This window comes from Coenobita brevimanus, chromosome 40, assembly GCF_032717465.1.
Source record: "Coenobita brevimanus isolate Jiangsu-jjx chromosome 40, ASM3271746v2, whole genome shotgun sequence".
NCBI lineage: Eukaryota > Metazoa > Arthropoda > Malacostraca > Decapoda > Coenobitidae > Coenobita > Coenobita brevimanus.
This window is the reverse complement of record NC_136993.1, coordinates 500001-513089: the sequence shown is the minus strand read 5'-3', so window position 1 is coordinate 513089 and position 13089 is coordinate 500001. Positions and strand designations below refer to the sequence as shown.

Here is a 13089-nt window from a genome sequence, read left to right as displayed (position 1 = left end):
TCATCACTGAATCCTGTGTTGCCCCAAGAGAAGCGTAGGAAGTCATTTTTTCTTCCCTACACAAAAAACTCCATACTACCTAATTTAAATATACCAAATTTCAAGAAAGTAATATAATAATAATAATAATAATTAAAAATAATAATAATAATAATCATGCCTTTAAAATAAAACAGAAGTCTACTGGTTGCTGTCACAACGCTTGGAAAAAGTTCAAATGTCATGCACATCACACTACAGTAGAAATCTGTGAAGCAAAATAATGGAACACTTCATTCATTTCACAACACCAATCTCAGGAAATTATGGGAAAAAGTAGTAGTAGTAATAATAGTAGTAGTAGTAGTAGCAGCCCCAGGTTCAACTGAAATGTGAACCCCGTGGACTGAAGGATGAAAATATCCTCTTCCAATACTCCACCATCTTCCTTTTGGGGGACAGGGAGTGAGCTGAGGGACGTTTGTATAGCCAGGCAGTGGAGATGCATTGCTATATCAATGCCACCACGTGCAGGCATCCCACCAGTACCTATGCAAGTATTAAGAAGACATGCAAGTTAAGAGGTAACGTTCAGTAAAGGCCTCATGCAAAGAACGTACATCCACACATCATGGCCAAGGCAGACTGACTGTAAGCTGTGAATTGGCAGTGATAATCAACTTCTTTGGTATGGCGATGAATTTATAAGGTTTCTCTCTCTGCTACCTGCCATAGATCAAGTGATGTGGAGGGCTGCCATCCTTAACACAAAATTATCTATCTATCTATCTAAAGCCTGACACCCTAATCCCGCAAAGGGTGGCCGCAGACAAAACGCCTCCAAGTCGCTCTGTCACCCACCATTTGACTACCCTCCCCCAAACTCACCCCCCCTCCTTCATATACCTCTCAACTCCATCCCTCCACCTCATCCTTGGTCTACCCCTCCCTCTCCCTCCCTCCACCTCACCTATACACCCTCTTAGTCAGGCTTTCCTTCTCCATTCTCTCCACATGAAAAAATTAAACAAAAATCCTTCCTAAACATGATTCATTTTACATAGAACACATTTTTCATTCCTGTTGCTTTAAAACTGACTGATTCACATATCTATCTCCATATACTCCATACAAATCCCTATCTACTCCATATTAATCTCTATCAATTCTATATCTATCTATCTATCTGTTGCCAGAAGCCTTAACTACTCCATACAATTCCCCATCAACTGTAATATTAATCTCAATCTATTTTATATCTATCTATCTACCAATTCACCTACATACACCCTCTTCATCAGTCTTTCATTCTCCATTCTCTCCACATGTCTATCTACTCTATATTAATTTCTATCTATCTGTTACCAGACGCCTTAACGCAAGAGGTGACCACAAACCAACTTCTTCCATGTCATCCTGTTCTTTGCCATCAAGCTGCCCTTTCTCTAACTCACACCCCTTATACCTCTCCCCCATCTCTCCATCTCATCATCAGTTTCCCCCTCCCCCTTCACTTAGATACGCTCTCCCAGTCAGTCTCACTCTACACTCACTTTCCCCTCTCCCACTCACTCACGCATTCTCCCAGTCAGTCTCATTCTTTATTCAGTTTCCCCCTCTCCCTCACTCGTACTCTCCTAGTCAGTCTCTCATTCCCTCCGCAGATGAAATATGAACTCAAATACGTCTGGGAAATTGCGTTATTAGTTAGTGACATCTTATTAAATTGGAATAAAGAATTAACTGGTTATCCCGTCAAATGTCTACCTACCTTAGTCGTATCCATGGTGACGTACATATATCTCTAGTTTTCACATAATATCACTATAATTACGCTACAATCAGGGACTAAAATAAGTCACGGATATTTTGTTTATTATTTAGTAACAATATAATAAGAAGTAATCAAGGAATAAATGATAAAAATGCAAAATTAATACTCGTCTACCCACCTTACAGACGTCTTGATGGCCGGGTATACATATTCAGTTATTTCAGTTAATATCACCATATTAAGCCAAAATCAGGGACTAAAATACGCCGAAGATATTCGTTTCACTATTCTATAACTATAAACCAGCTGTAATAAAGAAATAACCACTTAAAACATAAAAAAATATAAGGCAACCCACCTACACATCTCCCTTCTCAGCCGCCGTTACTTCAAATGTCGCGCCCTTCCCCCGCTCTCACTCGGGCGTATTATTGGAACCTTACTCGCCTCTTGATTGGCTGCCGCTGGGCCTGCCTTCATTGTTAACATGGGTACATTATATTCTTTTAAATACTTTTCACTGGCTTGTCCTAATTTTGTGAAACGATGAAGTGCTTTCGTATCCTCATTCACTGATCAATATTTTGTCGTATATATCACAGAGGGAATGAGTGTCCCTAATAAATAGACGAGTGAATACTGAATTGGTTTATACCCTCCATGGAAAGGCGCGAATGGATGTAAGAAGGCGGGCAGCGCTTGATACAGATTTTTGATACTGTTCACGTTAAACCCAACCTAATAATAATAATGGCCAGAGAAAATAAGCGTACTGCAAAAGGTGCTGGAACAACCATGCTAATAAAGAGCTCCACTGAAAAGCCCTACCAGCATTTCCTACAACCATCGAATATATTACTTGAAAAACTTACCAGCATATCTGAAAACCATCGTATATATATATTTACGAAGTTTCTATGGCTTTCATGCATTAATTATGAACACTACATTTGTCTAACTTGTTCCTGAAGCTTTGTATGCCCATAAAACATCGCCGTATAGAGGAAATCAATAGATAAATGCATGAAATTAAAACACTCCATTCCGACATAGTGTAAGATCTCCCAGGCTCATTTACAATCGTCATAGTTACGATACTATTTACGCGATTCATGCATTATTTACGAGTGCCAAAATTTCCTTACGTGTTCCTGATGTAGTAACAGACAATATCGTAGCACAGAAGAAACAGCATGATCCGTTAAAAAAAAAAAATAATAATCGCTCTTTATTACCTGCTATACAACTGATATCTTCTGCATCACCTGCTAGGGAAGAGGTGTTAGGAAGCTTTCATATACGTAAATAAGTCGCTTGGGAAAAGGTGTTAGGGAGCTTCCATATACGAGAACACATGCCCTGGGAGCCACACACACACTGCAATGCAACACACAAGCAACACATGCAACTACAAGCAACACTACAGTAGGGATTTAGGATAGGTGAGAAATATAGAGGTTTTAGGGAGGCAATGTGGGTGTCGTAACGCCATTTAGTAAGCGATTTTGCCTTCATATTTTACCTTAACATTCTTCTGTGTGAGGATTTATGTAGTTTGAATAGCGACATGGTTTAAATCAGTGACATAAGAGTGAGTGAAGTGTAATGCGCAAAATAAATCACTTAGGAAATGGCGCTGAGAAATGTGTGGATGAGAATATTGTATAAGAGGTTAGTGGAGTGTAATGCGTAAAACAGATCGCTTATGAAATGGTGTTGCGAAGTGAGTGGATGAGAATATTGAAAGGTTGGTAAAGTGCAATGAGCAAAGTAAATCACTTAGGAGATGGCGTTGCGGAATGTGTGGATGAAAATATTGTATGAGGTAAGTGAAGTGTAATGAACGAAATAAATCACTTAGGAAATGGTGTTGCGGAATGTGTGGATAAGAATATTGTATTGAGAGGTAAGTGAAGTGTAATGAACGAAATAAATCACTCATGGAATGGTGTTGAGAAATGTGTTCAGAGAATCTTGAGGCACGGAGGAAACACAAGCACCTATTCTTTAGCGAATTACTTTCCATAATTAACTTTTTGTGTTGAAGACAATGAAATGGCGGGGGACAGGGCGACATGGAGGCGATTTGTTTGTGGCCACTCCTTACAGGATTAAGGCGTCTGGCAATAGATAGATAAATAGACTGATTGATAGTGTTGAGGAAATGTCTCGTGTGCACTGGGGGTCCACAAACACTTTTTCTTTACCGAGTTGGGGGGAGGGGAGTCAAATGGTGGGTGACAGCGACTTGGAGGCGTTTTGTCTGCGGCCACCCTTTGCGGGATTAGGGCGTAGCTAACCCTTTTAGTACGATGAAGATTCTTATTTAACTTCCAGTTTTTGTGGTCCCCAAACACCTTTTCCTCTGTGATTTATTTTGTACGTGAACTCAGTGGATTGCAGACTGAATTTGCCAGTTCTCGTCTTTATGATTCTCTCTCTCTCTCTCTCTCTCTCTCTCTCTCTCCTGAAAAATAAATCGCTTAGGAGAAGGTGTTAAGAGCCCCCCCCCCCAGGACCTGATTCTAGATGGTATGAGGGACTTCCAAATATTACATCCTGATATTTAGTAGATGAGGGAGATTACCATCCACTCACCCGATGTAGTATTGAACTTTCGTGACCCCAGGAAACAATTTACAACGCTGGGTGGTAACCATATAACCAAACACCAGGGTGATGTGGAGCTTACTATGGTGCCCCTGTTAACTGGGTGGAGACGCAAATGCGGTGTCCATCCAGGAATGGGTGATGGAGGAGAGTGACAGGCAGTAAACGGAGAAGAGGGGACAGCAGTTGAAGCTTCAGGGTGAGGAGAGACAGAACATAGCGTGGAATGGACAGGAAATGTGGTGAGGAAGTGAGGGAAAATGCCCGCAGTGGAAGGGTGATGAGAATGAGAGATTGGACAATGCTTAGAGATGGACAGTACAAGTGACATGGCCAAGAGACAGGACTTGAAGTGAGACAGTGTTGAGAGAGATTGATGGAAAGTGCTTGGAGTGACAGTACTTTGAGTTTTAGGGTGTGGAGAGAGAGTACTCCGAGTTTTAGGGTGTGAAGTGACAGTGATGGGCAGTAACTGGAGTAGGGGAGAAAGTACCTTGAGTTTTAGGGTGTGGAGTGACAGTACCTCGAGTTTTAGGGTGTGGAGAGACAGTACCTTGAGTTTTAGGGCGTGGAGTGACAGTATCTTGAGTTTTAGGGTGAGGAGTGATGGTACCTTAAGTTTAAGGGTGTGGAGAGACAGTACCTTGAGTTTTAGGGTGTGGAGTGACAGTACCTTGAGTTTTAGGGTGTGGAGTGACAGTGATGGACAGTAACTGGAGTAGGAGAGACAGTACCTTGAGTTTTAGGGTGTGGAGTGACAGTACCTGGAGCGTTACCTCGGCCTCGGGCAGGTGGGGGTGGGGGAGGGTGGAGGGAGTGTCGTGGTCGGCCTCTGAGGTGGTCAGGTGTAGGAGGCCCTCAATGTCAGTCCCGGGGAGATCAAGGTGTCCCGGGAGGTCACACCCTGAGAGGTCATGTCCCGATAGGTCATGCCCCAGGTCGTGTCCCGGGAGGTCAAGCCCCGGGAGGTCGAGCCCCGGGAGGTCATCCGGTCCAGGGTCCGGGTCGGGCGAGGTCACGTCGGGTCGGCACTCCCGCGCTAAGGCAGCCGCAACGACCTCAGTCAGTCGGTCGTACAGCTCGGCGCTCTCCTGGAATGGGTCTCGTTGGGGTGGCAGGGCATCCGAGAGGTCCTGCTCCACTTGCCCGCTCTGTCTGCTGCTTCTGCTACAACTCTGGGCACTAGTTTGACTGCTATTATTACTAGTATCTCTCTGCTCAGGTGCTGTGCTCTGCTGTGCTTCATAAGACAGGTCCAGGTGCAGGTTGGATGTCGCTGGGCTTACCTCGTGTGTGGGGGTGTCCAGTTCCTGGTGTTCCAGATGTCCGTCGTCTTCCTCCGTTGGACCGTTCCGCTGTTCCCTGTTCCACTGTTCCCCGTTATGCTGTTCCCTGTTCCACTGTTCCCCGTTATGCTGTTCCCTGTTCCGCTGGTCCCCACTACCCACTTCCTCTAGGTGGCTGTGGTGTTCCCCTCCCGCCTCTGCTGAGTTGTGGTGGTGGTCAGAGGCTGCATGGAGCTCTGAGCCACTGATATGCTGATCCAGGCCACTGCTGACTTGTTCACAGCTGCCCTGCTGCTGCTGTTCACTGCTCTCGGCTGCTGCTTGGTCCTCACTGTACTCTGCAGCTAAACGCAAACCCACATAGCTGTTCCCCTGCTGCCGCTTCAAATGATACTCCAAGTCGGGGAAGTCTTCCTTTCGTACTCCCTGACCTCCCTGCGCTCCCTGCTCCTTGAAGAACTCCTCCAAGACTTTCCTGGTCTCAGACATCTCGTAGGAGTAGTCGTACATGTCGGACTCGGCGGCAGGCTTCTCCTGCTGTGTGGTGATGTTCCCTGAGTACGAGGATGTGAGGGTGGAGATGGCAATGAACTGCGGTGCTGGAGACACACTGTCCGCTTCAGAGCAGGAGTCTGGTCCGGGCTGGTCACTGGTCGGGTCTTCTGCAGGGGTGGCTTCCCTCTCCTCTGGCGGGGGAGGGACCACTTCAGTAGTAGGGGCCGTGGGGGGCTCACACAGGGCTTCTCTGGCTGCTGCCTCCTCCTCCGCCAACACTCGACGGGGGAAGCCTGGCCGTGGGGGTCTGGGGGGCGGGACGTGGTGGCCCCCACGGGGACTGTGGGTCCTGGGGGACGGCCGGGGTCCATAGCGTCGGGGGGACCCCTCATACTCGGCGATAGGAACATTTCCAATCTTTGTGACCTTGTGCGTGGTGGACTCCTGTGTGGAGTCTGAGTCTGAGGGTGAGGTGGAGCGTTCATAGGCGGCCAGGTAGCCATGGTCGCCAGGGTCACCGTGCTCTGGGGGATCCAGCTTGGACGTCGGGGATGAGGGAGAGGCAGGCCGGTCATCCAGTGCTCGCACTGTGAGGCCGCGGGCCACCCACTCACCAATGTCGTCAAACACCACCTCTGAAGACCCAGCCAGTCGCGTCTCATACACGAGGGGCGACTGTGTTACTGGGCAGCCTCGTGTCCGCTCCTCACTGCCGCCGGGGGAATCTGGCCACTGCTGCCCCTCCTGCGGCTGCTGCTGCAACTGTTGTTGCTGCTGCTGCTGAGGCTGTGGCTGTGTTTGCTGCTGCTGCCGCTCCTTCTGGAAGTGCTGTTGCTGTGACTGCTGGCCTCTGCGCCGTTGTGACTCGTCGTGTCTGCGGCGTGCGGGCCGGGATCTACTGTGACTGAACACCTCGCGGCCGCCGGCTATCTCAATGCGTGAGTCTCTGAGCCGGAAGTGGTCGCGGCGCTGCGGCTGGTGGCGCGACGTGGGCGGCGGCGGCTGCGGCGCCTCCTCATAGGACGAGTCCAACACGGACGACCTCAAGTACCGATCGTCATAATCGTCATAGGCACTGACCACCGACACATCCACGTCCATATCAATGTCCTCGGCGCTACGCTCCATCTTGGCCGACTCCGAGTGCGAGCCGGAGTGCGAGTCCGACCTGGAGTCCGGGGTGGAGCCCGAGTGGGACCCCGAGCCGCTGTCCACCGACATGCGCCCGCTGCTGCCGCTGTCCCGACTCAGCTTGGCGTTATCGTAAATCCTCGGCAAGTCAGACGAAGTGAGTCTGGGATCGTAGTTGTCGTTGTCGTCGGAATCCAGGACGCAGTTGAGGTTGAGGTCTGAGCGTCGGGCGTCAGTGGGCGTGTGGGTGGAGGAGCGAGGCCGGCACTTGGGGAACAGACGGCTGATCTCCGAGTCCGACCCCTCCACGGCCTCCAGCGGGTCCCCCATCACGCGCCTCCTCCCCCACCTGTGGAGACGCACATGGTTAGAAACGTACACAGATGAAGTACACACATAATTAGAAACAGACACGGATTAAGCACACAGCTTAATTACACGTACACAGACATACATGGACCTATTACATACCTACATCTGCACCTCCTCCCCCAACTGCAGGTACACACACACACACACACACACACACACACACACACACACACACACACACACACAGAAAGAGAATTATTTTTGTTTTCTCTCATATTCTCGTCGATCAAGGAATCTCCCTAGCACCTCTTCCTTAGCAATTTATTTTTGGACGCAGCTGATTAATATCCTTTTGTACGTTATTTATGCAGAGTATGGCGATATTGGAAGGATTTATGTAACACAGAAGTGGACAGCAAGGTGCTATAAGGAAAATAAATCGCTTAGGAAGAGGTGTTAGGGAGCTTCCTTAACCCCAGTAGTTAGAAAAATCGATGTGATAGTAACGTAGCAACGAAAGGGACACGGACTCTCTCTCTCTCTCTCTCTCTCTCTCTCTCTCTCTCTAACACTAACGGGAGAAGAGAATGATAATACTGGTTATTATATTGATGATGATGATGATGAAGATGATGATGACGACGATGATGCTAATGATGATGATGACAATAATGATGATAATTATGAAGATGATGATAATATGGCTGCTCATGATGATGATGATGACGATGATGATGACAACAACGATGATGAAGATGATGATGATGATAATGATAATAACGATGCTGCTAAATAACAGTGATGACCTACTTCCCTCTCTTCTTCCCTGTACAGGTAAGCCGTCCCTTAATTAGTTCACCTCGCCCTACTTCCGTTTCCCAGGTAACCCTCTCAGTAGGTGAGTGGGAGGAGGCGTAGCAACGTTTCCGTAGAGATTTATTTTGCAGTTTTCACCTTGATGTATTTTACGTGGGATGAGGTTCCCCCCCCCCTCTCTCTCTCTCACACACACACACACACACCGATATATATCCTTCTATCTTCACTGGGAAGGGTAAGATGACAGCACTAATTCTCTCTCTCTCTCTCTCTCTCTCTCTCTCTCTCTCTCTCTCTCTCTCACTGAAAATAAATATAATCCATTAATCTCATAAAACAAATCTGCCATTTATTTTCAAGAATATATTACAATCCCACTTTCGGTCGCTCAGTTTCACAGCATATTCCAGAGCTGATGATATTACAACAAAACACTCTTAAGCTGATATATATTAATGCCGAGGCCTTCCTAGTCTTATGGCCTGGGTCGTTAATTTATGGCTAATTGCTGCACATGTACAAATAATTCCAGTACTTAATTACAAATGTACAAATATTTCTTCTGTCATACAATCCTTTTCTGTCATACAATATTTTTCTGTCATATAATATTATTCTTTCATACAATATTTTTCTGTCATACAATATTTGTTCTGTCATACAATATTTGTTCTGTCATACAATATTTTTCTGTCATACAATATTTTTGTCACAATATTTTTCTGTCATACAATATTTTTTCTGTCATACAATATTTTTCTGTCATACAATATTTTTCTGTCAGTCATACAATATTATTCTTTCATACAATATTTTCTGTCATACAATATTTTTCTGTCATACAATATTTTTCTGTCAGTCATACAATATTATTCTTTCATACAATATTTTTTGTCATACAATATTTTTTCTGTCATACAATGCAGCAATGTCTAATGGCAACATTCTCCAAAATCTGCTGACTTAAGTATCTGTATACCTGAATGCCGACACAGTGCTACACAAGTCTGATACACCTTCACATTTTATTTTTGTTGACTTTTAGATTTAGAAAATTAAAAACAAATAAAAATCATGATTTTTAAGCCAAAAAAATCATTGATTTAATCGCATGATTATATAAATTTGATTTTACCGATGCCAGCACTGGTTTTATCACGATGTTTCGTTCAAGTTTCCACCAATTCCATAATGTTTCGTTCAAGTTTCCACCAATTCCATAATGTTTCGTTCAAGTTTCCACCAGTTTCATAATATTTGGTTCAAGTTTCAGTTTCATAATGTTTGGCTCAGTTTGTTTCATAATGTTTCGTTCAAGTTTCCACCAATTCCATAATGTTTCGTTCAAGTTTCCACCAGTTTCATAATATTTTGTTCAAGTTTCAGTTTCATAATGTTTGGCTCAGTTTGTTTCATAATGTTTCGTTCAAGTTTCCACCAATTCCATAATGTTTCGTTCAAGTTTCCATCAGTTCCATAATGTTTCGTTCAAGTTTCCACCAGTTTCATAATATCTGGTTCAGTTTCAGTTTCATAATGTTTGGCTCAGTTTGTTTCATAATGTTTCGTTCAAGTTTCCACCAATTCCATAATGTTTCGTTCAAGTTTCCACCAGTTTCATAATGTTTCGTTCAAGTTTCCACCAGTTTCATAATATCTGGCTCAGTTTCAGTTTCATAATGTTTGGTTCAGGTTCCGTTTCATAATGTCTGGTTCAGTTTCAGTTTCACAATGTTTGGTTCAGGTTCAGTTTCATAATGTTTGGTTCAGGTTCAGTTTCACAATGTTTGGTTCAGGTTCAGTTTCACAATGTTTGGTTCAGGTTCAGTTTCACAATGTTTGGTTCAGGTTCAGTTTCACAATGTTTGGTTCAGGTTCAGTTTCACAATGTTTGGTTCAGGTTCAGTTTCATTATGTTTGGCTCAGTTTGTTCCATAATGTTTCGTTCAAGTTTCCACCAGTTTCATAATGCTTGGTTCAGTTTCATTAGTGTTCGTGCCAGTCCAGGTCAGCTCATTCATTCTGCGTTTATTGCCGTGAGCCAAGAGTTATGGCTGTGATCGCTAACACCATCTATTTTATCTATCGCCGTATCTATCTACCTGTCTATCTATCTATCTATATCTATTGGTGTATCTATATCTATCGGAATATATCTATCTACAGCTATTATACCTGCCATTATATCTATATCTATCAGTTATATCTATCTATTGCTATATCTATCAGTAGATTTACCTATATCTATCGGTATCATCATCATCATCAGCCTTTTTAATTATCCACTGCAGGACCGGCCTATCCCTACCGAAGCAGGGACGATAAAGCCAATGTATCACTACCAAGTGGCTCCGGCTGTCTGGTAGAGATTGTATGTAGGGTGAGAAGTGCTTGTAAGTGTAATTGTAGTGGCTTTGGATGTGTGTGTAGGGTGAGAAGTGCTTGTAAGTGTAATTGTAGTGGCTTTGGATGTGTGTGTAGGGTGAGAAGTGCTTGTAAGTGTAATTGTAGTGTTGGAGTGGCTTTGGATGAGTGTGTAGTCTGTGAACCAAGTATAATCGGCCCGCGCAAGCCGACTGGGTGCAAGCATACTTTATAGTAAGCGACATTCAACCACAGCACCCCTGGTGTCCGCCAATGCAGTACGTGGCCGGGTGAACACTCCCAAAGTTTATTACCCTGACGGGGCGCGAACCCTGGTTCTCCCGTGTACGAAACGCACACTCTACCACTGTACCACAGAGGCTTCGTATATATCATTCTAAGTATCACTATATATATCTATCAGTAAATCTATCTATATCTATCTATCGGCATATATATCTATCCGTCTATCTATTTACTTCCGATACCGTAACACAACTAATTATCTCTCTATCCATCTACCTACACTTATCTATCTATCTATCCATTTATCTATCTATCAGTCTTTCTACAAATTTATGTATCAATCAATCCATTCATCTATCTATCAATCCATTTATCTATCTATCCATTTATCTATCAATCTATCAATCCATTTATCTATCTATCTATCTATCTATCGGCCTTATTGCCTTGGACCCTAGAGTTATGGCCTGATTGCTCTCATTAATTTTATATCTATCTATCTGGCCATCTATCTATCTATTGTATCTATCTATCCCTATCTATCCGGCCAGCTATCTATCTATCTATCCGTATTTCCCTCTCTATCTATCCCAATTTATCTATCTACCTGTCTATCTATTTTCCTAACACACTACCGTTTTTCTTTTCCTCATTCTGTCTAAAAAAACTGACTAGTTAATCTATCTACCAATCTATTTTTCTATCTATCTAATTATTTATCTATCTACCAATCTATTTTTCTATCTATCTAATTATTTATCTATCTATCTATTCCACCTTGCATAACACTCTGTCTAAAATCTATCTATCTATCTATCTATCTATCTATCTGTTCTTTCTTCAATACAACATAAGATTCTGAACACCTAAGACTCTCTCTCTCTCTCTCTCTCTCTCTCAGTCCATTCATTTTCTCTCTCTTCCTTCCTCTCTTTCCTCCTTCCTCTTGTCCTCCTCTCTTCCGCCTTTCTCTCTTTCCTCTTCTTGCACACTCTTCCTTCCCCTCCTCTCTCTCTCTCTCTCCTATCTTCCTCACTTCCCCTCTTCCTTTCTAATTGCTCTCTGCATCTCTCTCTCTCTCTCTCTATCTATCTATCTATCTATCACGGCATATAATTTGATAGATAAAAACCAAATAAATTATATGTAGTGCTATAGTGAGTGTTTTAAATGCTGTCAGTTTGTGTTAGTGAGAGCGAGAGAGAGAGAGAGAGAGAGATGATGATGATGATGATGATGGGGTATGAATCTCTCTCTCTCTCTCTCTCTCTCTCTCTCTCTCTCTCTCTCTCTCTCACACACACACACACACACACACACACACACACACACACACACACACACAGGAGGGAGAGAGAGAGAGAGATGACACAGGAGTACGAATTCTCTCTCTCTCTCTCTCTCTCTCTCTCTCTCTCTCTCTCTGTGTGTGTGCGTACTAAAGCCTGACATGAAAATACTTAAAGCCAACACGCACATACCATTCATGGGTAGTTTATAACGTACACACACACGCACACATACATACACACAGACCCACACATACAGAATGTACACACACGCATACGCACACTAACATTTACGCACATGAACTTTCACACCCACACACAGGCTGTGTAAATAATTGAATACTCTCTCTCTCTCTCTCTCTCTCATTAATGCACACAAAAACGTCCATAAATCTCATCACACACACACACACACACACACACACACACACACACACACACACACACACACACACTCCTCCCCCCCTCTCTCTCTAATGCCTTTCGGATTTCTGAGAGAGAAAGAGAGAGAGAGAGAATCCGTGTGTGTGTGTGTGTGTGTGTGTGTGTGTGTGTGTGTGTGTGTGTGTGTGTGTGTGTGTGTGTGTGTGTGTGTGATGGTCTGTCTGTCTGGCTAATTAACTGCCTGTCTTCCCCATCCTGTACTTGTGCCTGCCTAACCCCTGCCTACCCTCTGCCTACCCCCAACCCTTCTGCCTACCCCCAACTCTTCTGCCTACCCCCTACCTTTCGGCCTACCCCCAACTCTTCTGCCTACCCCCACCCTTCTGCCTACCCCCAACTC

At 44.3% G+C, this 13089-nt stretch overlaps 1 protein-coding gene across 1 annotated transcript in view; it reads right to left on the bottom strand.

Annotated features, from left to right (window-relative positions):
* Nucleotides 1–7605, bottom strand: part of X11L (amyloid-beta A4 precursor protein-binding family A member X11L) — a 572323-nt gene extending 564718 nt beyond the window's left edge. Inside the window, exon 1 of the mRNA XM_080270416.1 lies at nucleotides 5128–7605. Coding sequence (XP_080126542.1) covers nucleotides 5128–7605 — 2478 coding nt within the window. The remainder of the gene's footprint in view (nucleotides 1–5127) is intronic.
* Nucleotides 7606–13089: the final 5484 nt, after the last annotated feature.